This window comes from Lissotriton vulgaris, chromosome 7 (genome assembly GCF_964263255.1).
Source record: "Lissotriton vulgaris chromosome 7, aLisVul1.2, whole genome shotgun sequence".
NCBI classification, from domain to species: domain Eukaryota; kingdom Metazoa; phylum Chordata; class Amphibia; order Caudata; family Salamandridae; genus Lissotriton; species Lissotriton vulgaris.
The window spans coordinates 1346168710-1346188004 of record NC_141695.1 but is presented as its reverse complement, the minus strand read 5'-3'; the positions used below and the strand labels follow the sequence as shown (position 1 = coordinate 1346188004).

Genomic DNA, 19295 nt, shown 5'->3' with positions numbered 1-19295 from the left:
TGGATTAGGGTTTCTATTGACTGCACACAATCTACTTGAAGGATTTAAATTGTTCAGTTGGAACTGTGTGGATATTGTGACGAAGCACGCTGGTTCATCTCTAGCTGCATGTTATAAGTGATTGGCAAGTCATCCCATGCATGAATTTACTCCTGGATCCATGTTGTCATAGGTGGTGAATGGAAACAATCTAGTTCTATATCAGGTGTGGGCAATATTCAGAGAGGAGATTTGAATATGGATGTGAACATTTATTTGCCCTAAATACTGGTGTAGCAAGTTTATCAGCATTGTAAACAACTTAGAAATTCTTTGAAAACAACCCATGCTTCTCACACATACCTGTCACTCAGCAAAGTGTTTACAGTCCTTCAGAAAGAACATTCCAGTTTCTTTGGAACCTCTTGTTTGAGGCATGTGTGGTTGTAGATACTCATGCTATGCATACTCCTGCCATTAAGTGTTGGGCCCGGATGTGTGCAAGTTGTTTATCCCCGAAGAAGTCTTCCCCAACCACCCATTGCTGGTAATGCGGGAGGACATCAGCTCCATTGTTAGGTTTTTTTCTTTCCTCCTTCAGGTTCACACATCTGTTACCAACCTCCAGATCAACGCCGTTGCGTGATTTGTGTGGGCTCCTCGGTTCCTCTCCCTTCTGTCAGTTTTGTTCTATGTTGTGTCACCCTTCCTCGCATTGACTCGATGCGTGCCTGCTGGTCCAGGTCAGGGATTGGTACGACTTTAATGCCCCTGTATGGGCTTGGCCCTTTGGGGACTTCTCCATTGTTTCTCCACTGCAAGCATGTGTCACCTGTGATGGCACAGACACTGATCCACTACTGTCCTTGGTGTCATGACAAATTCCCCTGGGCTGATCTCCAGCAGGTCTGCAACCTCTGCCTCTCTCCCAAGCATGATGAGGCCTCCTGCGACAACTGCCACTCCTTACACTCAAAGAAAACTCTTCGATACCGTCAGACTCAACGTCTCTAAATGTCGCAGAGAAGTGGAGATGACACCCCAAACATCTTTGGCGCTCTGGACCTCAAGGGCAAGACCCAACCAGAACCGTTGGTTGTCTGAGGAAGAGTTCCATGGCACCCTACAAACGTTCTCTCCTCGTAGGTCCTTTCGGTGGCCTACCTACTGAGGCGACTCAAAAGCCCCTTCCCCAGACGCTTCCATATCTCAGTGGACGCTATACATCATATGTCATGGTTACTGTACTGTTTGGAGCTCTCTTCCACACCTCCGAACATCCCACCCCGCAGACGCATTCTCTCCCCACAACACCAACTCCTGCTTCAGGAAGAGTTAGACACTTTCCTACTCAACGGTGCCTTAGAGCCAGTGCCATCACATCTAGAAGGCACAGGGGTATACTCCCTCTACTTTCTCATTTCCAAAAAGGATGGGTCCCTCAGGCCTATCCAAGACCTCAGGCCCCTCAAAAGGTACATCCTGTCAGAACATTTTACACATGGTCACTCTACAGGATGTCAAACCTCTACTACAACAAGGTGACTTTTGACTGCTCTCGATTTTAAAGATTCTTACTTCCAAATCCCAACTCACCCAGCTCACTGGCGCTTTCTTCCGGTTCTCGTAAGTGGCAAACATTATCAGTACCTGCCACCCTAATTGGGGATGCACGTATCTGTCACATGCGCTAGGGTACCCAGAGATTCCAAAATAAGGGCAGATTTACTGTAATAATTGAGTTTCATAGTCCTTATCTAAGACCATATCAAGGCCATCAACTGTAGTTCTTTCAACCTTGCTTTCTCATAAAATGCTGTCTCCAAACCTATATAAAAGTGGGTTTCGCAGGAGGAGCTCTCCTTGGTCCTGGCGAGATTGCAGACAGGCAAGGCTCCTGGCCCCAATGGACTCCCTTGCAAATTCATCAAGACATGCATGTCTCGCCTGGGGAAACACCTCTTAGACATGATCCATTCTTTCGTTGAGAGAGCATCGCTCCCGTCGGACTGGAGGGATGCAGAGCTTGTGTTTCTCCCTAAGCCGGGTCGCCCACCAAAGGAACACTCTTCATATTGCCCCTTTTCCCTCCTGAACATGGAGATGAAACTCCTTGCCAAGAACCTGAAATATATGCCAGATCTCGTCCACCCTAACCAGGCGGGCTTCATGGCAAACCGGGCCACATGCCATAACATTAGACGAGTCTATAATGCTTTGGCTCTTGCATATCGCCTGGGTAGGCCTGCAGCAGTGCTTCTGGTGGATATAGACAAAGCATTCTATTCCATAAATCCTGGCCCCATATTTTTTCCTATGTACGGCTACTATATACTGATCTGTCATTGACAGTATGGAGTACAGGCACGGTATCAAAGTCCTTCCCGATTCGTTTGGGTCGCAAGGCAGGAGTGTTCGCTTTCTCCATTGTTATTTGCACTGGCCATGGAATCCTTAGCCACCTGGGTCCGATGGATGCCCAGGGGAGGGGTTTCAAGTGGACTGCAGACTTATCTGACAGAATTGCCCTGTATGCGAACAATGTTCTGTTTTTCCTTACTGACCCAGTGACCTCAGGGCCACATATTCTACAAATTATGTATACCTTTTGGAAATGTCCAGCCTCTATATGAATGCCTCAAAATCCGTTGTTTTTCCGGTTGCCAGCCTTGCGGGGACTGCGGAGTGGGCGCGTCGGGGTTGACGTTAGTCGATGGTGGCTTCAAATATTTGGGAGTGTATATCTCCCCGGACGCGGCACTGTCGTGGTCTTTTAACCTGGCGTCAACCCAAATGCTGGTAAAGTAGGAGGTGCGGGTCTGATCACTCCTGCCGCTGTCACTGCCGGGTGGGTCGGCATTCTTAAAAAGGTCTCTCTGCCCTGCTTGTTGTACCAATTGCAGAAATACCCATATGAGATCCCCCAGTCATGGTTCGGATAGATTAACGCCATTCTCAGATGATTCTTGTTGGGGGGAAGAGGGGTAGGGAGGTGGGCTGTACCTCCTTAGAACATGCTTCTAATCCACTTTTTGCGGGTGCATTGCAGCTGCTGATGTATTTGCATAAAATTCTGCTTCTCATCTCCTAATCATCAATGATTAGTGGTATGGCTGACATTGTGATCCAACACATACAGTAGAGAAATGGGTGATTGGCAACACCTCTCTGCTAGATTACTTATATGGGGGAAAGGCTAAGGATTCCCTTACACCGGGAACACAGATGGTCTTGGTTGTCTGAAGGCGCTCTCTGCCACTGATGGGATGGTGGGAGAAACTGACTAAGCGGATGCCGCTGTGGCTGGGCAACATGCTCAAACAGTTCACCCAGCTGGAGGGCCTTTGAATATGGTATAGTATCGGAATCTCCACCCTTGGAGATGGTTCTGAAATGATTCCAGGAGCTGCAGGCTGAATTCCAAATGTTCCGCAGTCAATCTCATCGCTATTTGCAGCTACGTCGCGCTCTTACTCCATACAATAAGGACTTCTTGGCCGTTCCAGAATTTAATCCACTGGAAGGTAAGCTCCTCATGGGGGACCGGGGAGATCACAAAATAGGGACGATTTATCAGTCCTTTTTCACGAACAGTTCAAACACACTTCCTACACTCAGGGTCGCGTGGGAGGCCGATATTGACATACATGATGAAGATAATTTGACCAAGGCCTTGAGAGTGCCTCGAGAGGCGGTGATTTTGGCTCGGCACTCGCTGATCTAATTAAAATACCTATATAGAGCTTACTACATGAAGCGTCGCTTGTGGCACATGTGGGCGATAGATTCCCCGATGTGCCTCTGCTGTAGGGAGGATGAGGGTTCGTTGATACATACTGTGTGGAGTTCTGTGCCGCTGGATAGTTTTTGGTGAGGGGTGACATTGTGCCTGGGGGAGATCCTCTCCTGGAAAATTCCACTAGACCCACAATTGATTTTTCTCCATAGCATAGACCGCATAGGAGGGAATAGATACAAAATATTGCTTTTGTTCCTGGGTCTTGCACTGGCAAAAAGGGATATAGCCAGGACATGGAAAGCTGAAGTGCCTCATCTCATGGTGTGTGGAAAAGGGGATGGATCACCGTATGGGGGGTATAAATTGCAGTATACCAGACAAGGGGATGCCCCCAAAAACACCCTAAAATCTGGCAGAGGTGGCCCGATTACAGGGGAATGGTTTTAGAGCCTGTCCGCTCTGCTGATTCCTAACTCAAAGAGGAAGTTCGGGGATACAGAACTGCAAAACAAGGGAATGATGATGTATTCAACTAATGTTTACTATGTTGCGAGACATACATGGTGTCAATTGGTATTTGGGTGGGTGTCACTGTGCATGTTATGTTGTTTTTCCCTTTGGGTGTACGTGTACTCATTTCAACATCCTGTATGTACTTTGGGGTCCCAGTGGCCAAACATCTTCTTTAAAATCACATTTTAAATATGTTTTTAAAAAAATGAGTTTGCCCCCCTCTAATGTCCTTAAGCATAGCCTTAAACATCAGGCCAATCTCCGAGCTGTATGGGTTATTAAATAAGATTTTACAGATTTTTAACTGAAAGGACCATGCTAAAAGCTGGTTGTCCGGTGATGCTAATCCACCCTTGTCACATTTCCTACGGAGTTTCTTAAATGAGATCCTTCTCCCTTCGAGGCCCAAATGAAACTATTAATTTTCCCTTGTAGTCTATTTAACCATTCTTTCTTAAACTACAGAGGATTGTGTAAAAAAAAAGTACATTTTGGCAGGATGACCATCTTAACTAGATATGTTTTGCCGGAAACGGAAGGGGAGACCAACCCTTCAGCAGCTTATTTGTCTCCACAAGATCGTTTTTGAAGTTTAATTAAGGTATCTTTTCAGAGTCCTGTGTGATCCTTGGCCGAAGATATTTAATCTCATTCCTAATGAATTTTTTCTCTCTTGGTAAGTTCCCGACCATGATTTGGGTTTTCGAAGCATTCTCTGAGTACCTTGTCACCTCTCTAAAACCTGATGTCAACTGTCCAATGGCATGAGAAACACAAAAGGGTCCCTGGTTATAGAGATAATCAGGTGAAGAAAGAAGGGAAAACCCAATAAATAACAACAAACACTTCTCCCAAATCAATACTTTAAAGTAAGGTAATACATCCAAAGATACAAATGACCCATAAACAGTGATTTTCAAAATGTATTATCAAAAAGTATAAATCATTTTTATAAATTAATTTTTGATATCATATGTATACATCAAGATTTCTTAAAAACAATAACATCGCACATCAATTGTTAAGGAGCCCCATTACCATGATGAGGAACAGCGAACGTAATGTACACATCGAAAAGAAAAAACCTAACCAGGGACAATACAAATTTGTCAACACAAATGAACAGAAAAACACACATACACCAGGTTACAATACAATATTGACTAGATTAAATACATGTAAAACAAGAAAAATGCGCCAACGCGCATTTCGGAAGTGAGATGTACACAAAGAATTCCTTCATCATTCTGAGCGAACAAAAGATCCAGTGGCCACAAACCATTTGTATATCGTGCACTGTAACTGGATATGCAGGGCAGGGGGCTCTGTACCAATATACATTATGCACAGGTCTGTAGGGACAACAGACATAATATAAATATTCACAGGATATAAATATAATCTTATCTGATAGACTACTAACCACAGATTCCTAAACGTAGATTTATCCCCAGGCGTGAGACTGGATCCGGAGAATTTTTCTTTGCCACAGCATCTCTGCACGCCGGGGGGGGGGGGGGGGGGGGGGGGGGGGGGCGGCAGCAGCACGTAACTCCGCTCTGATGTCGTCCGCGGGCGTGACGTCAGCAAGGTCACATAAGCCCCACCATTCGTTTTTTCTCTTTTCCGTGTGCAACGCGGATCCGGATCGTGTCCTGGCCTGTTTTCAGGCCTCCTTTTCACGCTTTGCTTCAAGGAACAGTGTGCAAATACCTTCGGGCTTCAAGACTTGTACTGATAATGCACGTCCGATGTCGGCGACGGACCCTCACCCTATATGTATGTGGTGTTTGGGCCAGCACCATGACTCTACGGACTGTGAGGCTTGTCAGCACCTCAAACCGAAGTCCCGGTGCAGTCCCGGCAAGCAGTATGCGAACAGAGTTGCCAGATGCTCGAACCACATTTTAGAGTCTGCTTTGAACAGGGTCTGACGGCGTTTTACTAATGATGCGGCTGATGTTGTTTCTCAGGGCTTCAGGAGTCGTCATGGTCGGTGTCTTCGGATCATCTGAGTGGTTCCATGTATCTCTGGTGATGGCAGCCGGCACGGAAGCGGGCGATTTGTTTCGCACTATTGGCTTGCCATTACTTGTTGGTTGTAATAATGGCTGCACTGGTTCAGATGATAAGTAGCTTTGGGGTTGATCGTCTCTGATTGTGTCTTCTTCGAAATGGATAGTTAAGAAGACCCATTCAGCTTCGCTTACGTTTACGCTGGATTGCCCGGTTGTGCCAAGTGGCCTCCTATTCAGAAGTGACCAGAATAACTTTGAGTTTGATGTTTTGATGGCATGGACTAATTTCGACCAGAACTGGTCAGCAGCTTTTTGTTTGTCTCTGTAGATGGACAACCTGAATGCTTTTTGAGCTTGCATATAATTGTGATACAAATGAGCATCTCCGGGGCACTTCCTGGCATGGCGTAGAGCAAAGTTCCTTTGAGTTTTTAGTTTTTTGGTCTCTGTTGAAATGCATAGTTGGTTATAAGTTGATAGGTTTTGTGACAAGGACGGGAATTCACTGAGTAGTCTGTTTGCTAGGAGCTCCCATACATCTGTTGGAACAGCGTCCACTTGGCGCCAAACACAAAGGAGAGATCTGCATGTTTCCATTGTTGTAGGGATTGAGCGGTCTGTCCATTACAGGCTTTTGAGGTTCTCTGTGTGGGTACCTCTTATTGTGGGGCTGATTGCTGAATAGTGGGCGACATTGAAGGATAGACTTATTATTTGTGGACCGTGATCTCTCTCACCCGGTGTTGCAATGCAGTAATTCTCTGTCAAGGGGAGCATTTCGTTGTTGCTTAGCGTGAAGTCCAGAAATGAGTGGGTGGGGCCATTTGTACATGTCCACGCTGGCGGAGTGTCCGTGGGAAAGGGGCTATTCAATATAGTGTAACCCATACTATTGAGTTGAAGAACCATGTATTTGCCCAATTTGCTTGGCCTGTTACCTCCGGGTATTGATTGCACTGTGAGATGTGATGAAAACTCTGGGAGTGTATCTTTGAAGTCCTCAGTAGTGTTTTGAAAAAGGTTGGTGTTAAAGTCGCCTGAGATAAGGCAGGGTTGGCTGCCATATTCACTTAGAGAATTGCATTTGATTTTAATAAGGCAATCAAGTTTGGCCTTTTTCTTGCTGGAATGAGGAAAAATGTAAACATTAAGTAGAAGCAGCTGTCTGGCCGACTTGGGACTTCTGACTCTTATACAGGTGGTCCAATCTTCTTCGAATTCTAACTGGTTGATGTTTAGAGATAATTTGCAGGCAGCATAGATCGAGAGCCCACCTCGCAGTCTGCCATGCTTGTGCAGTCTTGAGGCGGGGGACCTGAACTCCAGGTAGCTTTCTATTGGGATACTTTTCGCCAACCAAGTTTCCTGGAGAAGTATGATATCATGTTTTTTAAGAAATTCAAGTGTGTCAGAAGATTGAGTTTTCGTGAGAAATCCATTTAGGTTCCTGGAGCATATTATTATACCGGGAAAGGGGTTAATTCAGGCGTTCAGGCCAGAGACAGGAAAGCTGGAAGCCAGGTCCAATCGGCTCTTGTTTGGGTTGATGATCTGCCTCTTGGGTGTCGTTTCCGGCTGGGGAGCAGCTTCGGGCTGTGAGTCTAATTTTTTCTCTAGACTCTCACATGTCCCTTGTTTTTCTCTCTGGTTTGTTTTGGAGATCACAGATTTATTTTTAATTTCAGTTGACAATTATAACAGCATGGATTCTACTGTAAATGTATAAGAGGTTGCTATAAGAGTTGTACCTTCCATCCTGGCTGGAGGGGAAGATTAGGCTCAGACATCAACCCTAGCAGGAACATCACCTGGTGGCTGGAGTCTGGCCCTACTGTAGATACTGATTTCTCCTCATCCCCTAACGCTATTTCTGGTTACTCTCCCTCCCTGCTGTCTTCCATGTCCTCTAGTAGTCGGTACCTATTGGAACTAGCTAGTGTTGCGCCTTCCAAATTTGCCATTTCCTCTGCACTGAGATGAAGACCTGTGCCCCTACCTTTGGGCAGCTGGGTCAGCTCTTTCCTTGGTATCTTAGTAGATTATTCTAAATCGCCTGCCGTTACCTCAATTGCATACCTCCCAGGGGCTGTTGTTTGAGGCACAACCTTTAAAAAAGTCCTTCACCGGAAGAACCCAGAGAGTCCGCCTCCCTCCGTTCAGATCCGAGGCCACCGAAGTCATCTGCGGCGTACCACAAGGATCTTCACTCAGCCCAACCCTCTTCAACGTCTACATGAGCCCCCTCGCAGCCATCGCACGCCAGCACTACCTCAACATCATCTCCTACGCCGACGACACCCAGCTCATCCTCTCCCTCACCAGCGACACCGCCAGAGCCAACCTACACGAAGGGATGAAAAACGTCGCCGACTGGATGAGGAACAGCCGCCTTAAACTGAACTCGGACAAGACGGAAGTCCTCATCCTGGGATCATCACCCTCCGCCTGGGACGACTCCTGGTGGCCCCCGGCCCTGGGCACCGCTCCCAAACCGACGGACCATGCACGCAACCTGGGCTTCATCCTGGACTCCTCCCTGTCAATGACCAGACAAGTCAACGCCGTCTCATCCTCGTGCTACAACACCCTGCGCATGCTCCGCAAGATCTTCAGATGGATCCCCACGGAAACCAGGAAGACCGTCACCCAGGCACTCATCACCAGCCGACTGGACTACGGGAACACCCTCTACGCCGGAACCACAGCGAAACTTCAAAAAAGACTCCAACGCATCCAGAACGCCTCCGCTCGACTCATTCTCGACATCCTCCGACACAGCCACATCACCGGACACCTGAGAGACCTGCACTGGCTCCCCGTCAGCAAGAAAATCACATTCAGACTCCTCACCCACGCACACAAGGCTCTCCACGACCTGGGCCCCAAGTACCTCAACGACCGCATGACCTTCTACACGCCCACCCGCCAGCTACGATCAACCGGCCATGCACTCGCCACCGTACCACGCATCCGCAGAGCCACCGCCGGAGGAAGATCCTTCTCCTACCTGGCGCCAAGACGTGGAACTCCCTCCTCACCCACCTTCGGTGAACCCAAGACCATCTCGCCTTCAGGAAGCAGCTCAAGACCTGGCTGTTCGAGCAGTAACTTTCCCCTCCCCAGCGCCTTGAGACCCTCCCGGGTGAGTAGTGCGCTATACAAATGACGTGATTGATTGATTGATTGATATTGTCCCACCCAAAAACCCTTTGCTCCTGCATCCAACCACCAATACCCACCCCCCAGGCCAAGGCTCCCTCAGCAGCCCTCCCTCCCCCCCCCCCCCCCCCCCCCCCTCGCTGCTCCCACTATCGCGTCCTTGTCCACCCTTCAACCCAACTTTGCATCAAAACCCTCCTCCCGATCCTCCATCACCCCAGGCCAAACACCCAGTCTGTGGCATTCCAAGAAGACCAAATCATCTGCGCAGGATCACAATACTTACCAAACTAATACAATACTAATAGCTCAAACTTGTCTAAATGCAATTCAATAGGCCTGGCATTTATAAAAGTTTAAGATATTGACATTGTCATTTACAAACACAAAAAAAATTGTCATTTACAATGTTAATAGCTCCAAATAATGTAAATGCGAGACCTATTGGATTGCAAATGCGTGTTCTCTGTAGGAATGCATAACTGTGTGAAAATGGTGTTCTATTGCAGTAAATCCCACTTTTTGCCTGCCTTTTGATGAAACTTTGGCTGTAGAATACTGCGTCCCTGCTATCCAGGTTACCAGTGTCCTTCCCCTAAAAACATGTCCTCAATTGGTACTCTTCTCCCCTGTAAGTCCCTAGTAAGTGGTATCCTGGGTACCTAGTGCCTGGAGGCTGCAAAGTGTCCCCTGTGACCCCCCTCACTAGCACCATGCTACTGCCCCTGCAGCAGGCATGACCTGGTGAGGTGAAAAAGCGACCAAGTCGACATGGCACACTGCCAGAGGGCCGTGCCAGCTAGCACTGCCTAGGATATAGGTCTGTCATCCCTCTATCAGGCCTTACCAGCCCTAAGACAGGGTGCACTATATCACAGGTATGGGTATATCTGCATGAGCAGAAAAGCCCCCTACAGTTTTAGGGTCTATTCCTTAATATTGTAAGTGCCAGGGAAGCCATAAAGAGTACATGGGCTGGGAACTTTACAACTCAAGTTCACAGCACCATGATTGCTTCACTGAACCCAGGAGTGTTTGGTACCAAACAGCTCCTTGTAATACATCCACACTGTGTGAGATTTATTAAAACCTCCTCAGAGGTGCCCCCTGAAAATCTACCAACTCTGGTGTGGTCTCTGACTGGCTATAGGCAGCCAGCCACCATCAGACATGTTTCTGGAACCCTAGGTAGAGAGCCCCTGTTCCTTGGGACCAGAAACCACGCACATCCTGGGCAGTGGTGTCATGCCTCCTCCCCAGGATGAGCCAGTGCTCAAAGAGGGGAGCTTCAAAGGCCTGCCGCCTTTGTAATATACCCCCCAGCAGATGGCCGCCCCTGCTCCACACCCCACTTTCGGCTGGAAAACCAGTGGCAAAATTAAAAAATATAGGAGGTGGACCTAGCTCTGCCATCCCCACCCCTAAAGTGTGTGTGTGTGTGTGGGCGGGGGGGGCGAGGTGGAGCACAACTTTCAGTTCCCGCCATCTTGAAGATGGGGGACCCCACCATCAGGACTAGGTCTCCGCTCCCTCCCTCAGGAGGTTGGCATACTAGAGGGTATAGCCACCCCAGGTAAGGTGGCCATTTGCCCTACCTGCTACTCCACTAAAACCCCTCGTAAATTTAGTATTTAGGTGGCTCTCCCAGACCTTACCCTCAGATCTGCTACAACTAAGAAAGAAGACACCCTGCAGCAGAAGCCTGAAGAGGACAACTGTTTCCAGCTTCGGTGACCCTGTTACCTGTCTTGCAACAACAACCTCAGAAACCCCTGGGAGGACTGTTGTCTTTAATAAAGACTCCACTCTCCTGAGGACAGTGGACCTGTCCAGAAGAAACAGACTCCAAAGACTCCGGATCTAAGCAGATCCACGTCTCCTGCCCACTCGGCACCTGACGCCCACCGCCCAAGTCGGAGTAGCTCACTTGTGTAGTGAAGTCTCCCCAGCGATCCTGACTTTGTGTCCAGCATTGGCTGACCTCTCCTGCCTGCTACAAAGTCGCCTGCAGTGTGAATCTAGAGGTTCCTCCTGACCTGACTGGCTCGGTAAGAAGATTCTGACATCCTAAGGCACCCCTGCACCCGAAGCCCCTGGGCCTTAGTGAGCTGAACAGACGGTGCCCCTGCGACCCCCTACATCCCATTGTCCCTCTGCTGTTGTTGTTCTTCCTCCTTTGACCTCCGGTGCCATGCCTGCAGCCTCTTTACCGTCTGGAAAATCATCATTCCAAAGCATTGGGCATCTGACTTCGAATTTGCACCCTGCACCTGGCCACCCCTACGCCGTTGGTGGTGTGTGTTGGGTGCTGCTTGGTGGCCCCTGTGCTTGTTCCAACCCCCAAAGCTTGGCCCTTACTTACCTGCCAGCAGTGTGGCTCTAGGCAGCCCCTGTATCCATTGGAAAGCCTTGGGTCAAACTTGATTTTGACCTCTTCCCCTGGCTGCCCGTGTGCCGCTGGTGATGCAGTTTTAATACCTAACTGACCCCTGGCCCTTGCAGACTTTTGGCTCTGAAGACTGATTTTGTACGTTTGATACTTATGTTTAACCGCAATATTGTTTTCGCCATAGGAGAACATTAGACAGTTTGAAAACGTTTCTAAATGTCGCTTTTTGAAAGTGAAAAGCATTTTTAATAAAAAACGTACTTACCTGATTACGAAGACATGGGTTTTAAAATGAAGCACAAACTAATCCGATTTCCAGCTGAGTCGACCCAAGCCAATGTCATGTGTACCTCAACCTATAATTTATAGCTATATACTCTCACTTGTTTTGCTGATGCTCTATGTATGCAGATTCTACCTTCTTTATTTTGTATATTATCTTACTTAATTTATAGTTGTTTCTGTAGTATGGCTTAGTGCCAGTGAAACAGCTGGCTGTGGCTAGAGGGATAATTACTATGGAATTATATGAGAACCATGTGGTGAGACTCTGTTTAAACAGTGGCATGATATTGTCAAGTAGTTCACCTGCTGCCACATTCTTTGCTGTATAAGTGCCGATAAAAACAAATAAATACAATTTGAGAAAAAATAAAGCACAAAGTATAATTTTATAAAATTGGTCTGAAGCTCCTTCTTGAGTCGTGTGTCCATTATTGATCATGTGTGTGCAATAAATGTTTTACACTCCTCTGTTAGGCTTATGGCTGCTCGCCCACACTACCACTAATAGAGCACTTTGGGTTTTGAATTTAGCCCTGTACACTTTTGGGGAACCCCTGGACTCTGTGCACGGTATTACCACCTAGTGGAAGTACCATACACAGAGCAGGCTTCCTACAATAACTATCCAGCTTATGCTGTTGGACTGCTTTTGCACATCTGCCATGTCCCTTGTGTACAGTCGATATATTTTGTCTTTGACCGTTTGTTCCCAGACACTTCAGTTCTATATCAAGACTGCTGCATCACTGGCATGCATTATTGATGGAAGCTGGGCATGTGTGTGTGTGTGTGTGTGAGGGGGGGGGGGGGGGTGATACTTGCTGCCGTCTACCTGGTGGCCCAATCTGCGGTTATTGGAGCACCTCTGTGGCCTGTTGGCTTTTTACCACTTTCCTTACAAAGTCAAGTGTCAGTTCAGAAAGAGGCTTTCCTCATCTCTGTCCTATGACATCTTTTCGCCACACACTGATCTGTCACCTATGCCAAGCCATGCCCCTTTTTATCCCATGGTTAAGAGACATTGTTCCACATGTTACTGGGAAATCTTCATCATGCAGTAGCCTTAAACTTCAATGCACTTGTATATCCCAGTTGACTTGTATCAGTAGATCAGAGTTACAATAATGCTCTCTTAGCAGTGTAAGAAAAGAAACGGAAGCATATCTTCCTTTTAAACGTTGTATCAGCAGATAGTGACAAATAGCCTGAATATCAGTCTTTAAAAACACAGTAGATGCTACTAAAAGATCCCACTTCAAAAATGTCTGTTTCATAGTAATCTGGGGATTATGCAGCACCTCCTGAAACTTAAGTCTTTCACAAAGTCTTCCACATTGTTCACAAAACCAGTGGGGCAAAACTGTGGGAATTCTGTTTGAATTAGGACTCTTCTTGACAAGTCCAGTCGTTGCTGTAGGGAGGGATGTCAATTTTCAGCTTTATGGTAACTGGGTGATTCTCCGAATCCTGCAAAAAGTAACAGAGTAGAGGGACTTGCGGCTTGGTGCTGGCATGTTGGTAGTACTACAAAAGTATCCCATTGCGTTTCCTTAAAATGTTCACTCACCAGCAAGAATATATCTATCTATATTACAAAGCTGCAGCCACTCGAGACCACGCCACATATATTTACAGTGGTTCTTGGTGGAATCATAGATTGAATTTAAAATGTTCTGCATCATGCGCGAGAACCACTGGAGCAAAGTGGCTGCCCTGTTTCAGAACCTGGCAACTACCACATCCACATGTACACAAAATAAGCTCACCGAGAATGTTGCAATTTATAGAAATATGTGATGTATCCCTTCCAATGCTACTCAGTACAAGTGTTGGGCATACAAAACATTGTAATGGATTGTCCTCACACACTTATGATGAAGCATGACACCTGGTGGTGTGTGAGCACTCATTCGTGAGACCAGAGAGCCTCTAGTTCCCTAGTCGGGGTGCCTCCCGGGGGAGTGAGTTTATGTAAACCTACTACATCCAGTCAGGTTCTCGTAACTGGCACCTCCAACCAGACCCACGAACAATCCATAGAACAGGTGTACTGTGGATGCTTTGAGCCCAATCCCCCAAGCAGCACCAAAAGACCTTAGTTTGATAAGATCGCTGAAAACCATTCTGCAGAATCTGGCCCATGTGCAGCGAAAGGCCACTTTGCAATTCCCGTCTTGAGTCTAAGTGGATAAGAGCTTCCTTCAGCTGTGGCGGTCATATTCCCAAGCTGCACCTTGTTCCCTAAAGTGGCCACATTATCAAATTTGGTGCTGTACACAACCCCTGACTATACATTTCAGTGTCATTCGCATATGTTTTCCATATAAGTCACACATTTTTTCTTTGTCCTTGCCATACTCTTCGACAATGGCCTCCATAATGGCGCATAGTGTTCTTCCATTGTGTTTAAGTTGTATGATGTTCTTGTAGGCACAGTAGACAGAACTATTGAAATTGCTATGTTTTATGCCATGTTTTCTCAAACTGTGCTTTTTCCCCTTTTTCCAGCATCTAAATATCGTGGTTCATGACTGCAGTTTCTGCCCCGTCTATGGTCATGAAGGCGGAAAGCAATTTCAGCTCGAGATGATGCAGGTAAAGCAACTTGAGGTTCCCTAAAATCACTTCCAGCAAACCTCGAGAGTTATGAGCAGTAAAAGACATAGAAAAGGGAATGAAGAGGGAGAATTGCTTAAGCTCCTGCCCCAACATAACTTATGCTTCTATGCGGCTTAGGATGTTTGCATTCAGTGTTCAATGTGGCATACTGCTTTACAGTGAAATATCTGTTGCAGAAGCAGGCTAAATGACGCGTTGTCTACATTTTTGTCCTGGCCCCTAATCAAGACAAAATTTGACCTCCTAGTGGAGAAATATAATTACTATTCCAAATCTAAAACAGAGACAGTTTTGTGTGAATAAAAAAGTTGCAAACAAGTCTTTAGCAAGGTGGCCCAAACAGGTTGGTGTTAAAGGTCAGGAAAATTAAACTAAGCAGCAGTTCTCAGACAATCATAGATAATCTAAGTCTAAGAGGAAACAGTGAGACAGTGATAAAGCCTCTCCTTGGGTAATACCATAGAAGTTAAGAGAAGATCTTTCATAGCAGACTTGATTCTCTGAAAAGCTGCAAGAACCCAGGATGAAGTCGGCAGTAATGAGGCCACAGCTGCTTAAAGAAAGAGAGTAGGATGGGGGATAAAAATGTTGCATCGTTCAGGATACATAAAGAAAGTATCTGAATCTGAAAGCACCCCCGATGCAGAACACCAGATAGAACGTCGCTGAGGCAGAAACATTAAGGGAAAGGTTACTGTTACATATCCCAAAATGAGAACTGAAAAAAATTAAGGTCATACTTAAAAAAATTCTGTTTACCTGGCTCCATGCCCTGAAACAGGAAACTATCAGGGAAAAGCTATGTAGTGAATCTCCCTGCTGCAGGAGGCCTCAAAGAGTGCATGGAATTGTTGCTGCTGCCAGCGGTTGGATCTGAGGAAACTGTTGAATGCAAAATCTTGGATGAATTCTAGGCTATAGTAGATTCCACTTTCGAAATCTCAGGACAGGCTTCCGTAGACCATGACTCTCTGCAGGGGCATACATCACTTGATGCTGCATTGGCTGTGGTGGTTCTAGACTGGTGTAGTGATTACAGTTAGTATGATGCTGCAGCTCCTTGCTTGTAGGAGACTCTTGTGTGGGCTTTGAGTTCCAGGTCCCATATAGACCACATTGTTCCATTTATTGGCCGTGGAAGCAAACACTAAAAGCGCTGACCTCAGATTGTGCCTTCTGCGCTACATCTAACCAGCTGAATCAACTGCATATCTAGCCACTGACCACTTACACTGGTCTAGCTTCCCATTGTCTAGTTGCACTATAAATTCCACAGATGTCTGAACCAGCAGTATATCTTTACTAGCACTATGTCTGAGTGCCATCACGTGTTCTCCTTCTGTCTTCTGGTTATTTGGGGGTTGCAGCATTAATGTACAGATTCTTGAGTACCGCGCAAGGATTCTTAGCACCATGTAATTCTGACATCTGCTCACAAGCAGTACTTCCCCAGAAATGTTTGAATGAGTTAATTTACTAGCACAATCTATTGTCTTCAGATATTTGGAGAACAATAAACTAACGTGCATTACATCACACACAGTTAGCGTTTGGCTACAAATAAGATGATGCATGAATGATGTCAGAAGAGGGAGAATCTGGGCAGAAGGTTCAGATTGGGAACAGGGATGGGAGCTGGGTTGAAAATGTTAGTTCACTATTTCTGATCTGTTATTCGCATTTACAACAGAAAATAGAAACTGCCCACAAGTACCCAAGGACTCTAAAGGCCCTAAGGAGTAAGTCCCGATGCTGCATGCTGGCCTCCCGTACCCATAAAGCTGCCGGGATCCGACAAGGTAAATGTCTGTAATTAAATGTTTTCATTCCTGCTCTTTCTTTGTGCCCAGTGTACACATTTTCTTCATTTTTCACATCACAGGGAGACTTCTCCATATTCCAGGTCCAGGGGCATAGACCAGTAATACCTGCCTTTTGGTTTATTTTCTGTTTTACAAATCTTTGACTTTAATCTGATGCCGTTAGATCTTCTGCTCTAATTTGTCATTTTCTGTCTGTGATAGTTAGTTTCCTATCTAGTTATGGGTGGGTGGTGTTTCTGTGGCCTTGTAGATGAAATGGCTTGTTTAGAAGATCATGCAGGACAGGATGGTCTGCATCATCTTCGTTCGTGCTTCATTTTCTGTCTGTTTCACTCTTCTTAGAATACCACATTGGAATCGATCGCTTCTGATTAATAGTACAATAGTATAATGTAGTAATTGTGAAATAAATGTTGAAGTGCATTTAGAATGTGCATATTCTGCAGCAAGAAATTAACATTTACATATTCAAATAGTAACCATAATTCACCACCAGTGGGTGCTTGGTTCTTTCAGTCGAATCTGGATGCCCAGGGTCAAGCAATAGCTCTATGTACCAGCAATTGGATGTTTTTCAAACATTCTCACTATTCTGGATTGTACCGAATGTGAAGCTGTGAACTACGTGTTGCAGGTAAAAAACAAATATTTGCTTTGATGACAGTCAACAACCAGCCACTGTCTATGCTCCTAATACTGTCAAGAGGCGCCAGAAAGCTAGAGCCACATATGTACCTTCCATCTTTAGATAAAGAAGAAGGACTACTGACCCACACCTTAAAAGCTGTTGGCTCTGCCCACTGAAATCAAAGCAAGCAAGAGACATGCCACAACCCCACTGCTTAGCCCAAAGTAAACAAAGTCAGACAAGTGTGACTTCCCGTAAAGTTCCCACCCATTCCATACAAGATCACCTCAGAGATTAGCGCCAAGTTTTGAGTTGGAATACCAAGGAAAATAGAGGCAACTATTAAAGCATGCTCTTGGTGTCTCCTAAATTGGATACTTGAACAATTTCTGATGATGGCGTTTGCAGTGTGTTGTTACAGTCTATGATCTGCTGTATTGTTGGTCACTTTCCATTCATTAACCCGTTCCCGGCGTCGAACGTTCAGCGCCCAGTGCTGAAAGTTCGGAGAACGAATGCTGACCGGACGGCCAACGGTCGTGCGCAGCACTGGGGAGGTAGCGCTTGTGACGACCGTTGGCCGACGGCAGCAATTAAAGAGTTAAACAGCTAGCTGTGTCAATAAATAATCCAACTGCCTTTCTTGAGCAGGACTGTTCTTGAAGGTGGATGAGTTGATGTATTAAAACATTATATAATATTTGAGGGAAGCTGAAAGGGGCTACTTGGGCCCCTGGTTACTGAGTGGTTTTCAATTCTTGTTTAGGGTCCCCATAATAGCATGCACAAGTCCGCCATCACCACAGAAGAAACCCCCACCACCATAAAGTCCATCCACTCAAGGGCCCCATCATACCCTGCCCCCACCATGCCTAATCCAGTGGACTGCAGCCTATCGATGCCATGCACACAACTCATTCTGAACACCTCCACCTCTTCTGGGGCCTTCCCAAATTATTGGATACATGCAATTCTCCTCCATCTGCGGATGAAACCCTCAGCAAACCTTTCAATGGTTGCCAACTTCAGACTGATCTCCCTGCTACCATTCCTGGACAATGTCATAGAAAACCTCATAAACTGATGCCTCACTGAGTACCTCAAGGACCACGAACTCCTCAACACCACTCCGTTTCAGACTCAACCTGAGAACAAAAACTGCCATCATCGCCACCATGGATGACATCCTCATGACTCTGAACGTAGGACACATAGTGGCGATCATCCTCCGGAACCTCTCTTGCCATGATCTTCCACCTCATCCTCACTCCTATACGACAATGACATCCAAGGACATGTTCTCCAATGGATCTAATTCTTCCCACCTCAGAGGCCCGCAACTTCTTCTGTGAAGTTTCCAAGGATCCTCCCTGAACCCTTCCCCCTACAGCACATACATGATCCATCTAGCCAAGAGGCATCATCCACTCTTACAGTGACCGCATCCTCTCCTACGTTGTCAAAATGCGAGTCATTCTCTTCCTCATAGAGAAAACTCCCTGAACCCGATCTATTTCAATGCTTGCATGACTATAATCGCCTACTGGATGAAGACCAACTGTCCAAAACTGAACACCAGCAAGACCGAAATAGTTCTACGGAAAAAACCTACACTGTGAGAATAAAGCTGGACCGATACCCACCCCCACCACCCACGCCAAGAACCTTGGGACCATCTTTGACAGCAAACTCGACATGACAACCAAGGTCAACCCCATCACAGCTGAAGATACTGAGGAAGGTTTTCAAATGGTTTTGGATCAGAATCCGGAAAACGGTCACACTTGCCCTTGTCACAAGCAAGCTAGTCTTTGGGAACTTCCTCTACACCAGGATCCACATAAACTTCACCAGAAAGTTGTAGACATGTGTGAGAAAGTGCCATCTTTCTTGCAAAGGTATGCCCCCACTTTTTTGCTGAATTGCTGATGTGCTTTGACTGAATGTGCCCTGGGCTTCTGCCAACCAGGTCCCCAGGGCCTGTGTTCCTTCCCTAAAACTGTGTTGAAACTAAAAACCCTTTGGCATCTCTGGCCACCTGTCAGCCCCTAGTAAATTGTACCCTAGGTACCCAGGGCATGGTGCACAGAGAAGACCCCTAAGGGCGGCAGCACTTATTGTGCCACCCTTAGGGGCCCTGTAC

At 46.4% G+C, this 19295-nt stretch overlaps 1 protein-coding gene across 1 annotated transcript in view; it reads left to right on the top strand.

Moving 5' to 3' along the window:
* Positions 1–19295, top strand: part of LOC147703662 (RING finger protein 112-like) — a 247865-nt gene that overhangs the window by 105549 nt on the left and 123021 nt on the right. Inside the window, exons 8-9 of the mRNA XM_086932000.1 lie at positions 14591–14677; positions 16392–16500. Of these exons, the coding sequence (XP_086788126.1) occupies positions 14591–14677; positions 16392–16500 (196 nt within the window). The remainder of the gene's footprint in view (positions 1–14590; positions 14678–16391; positions 16501–19295) is intronic.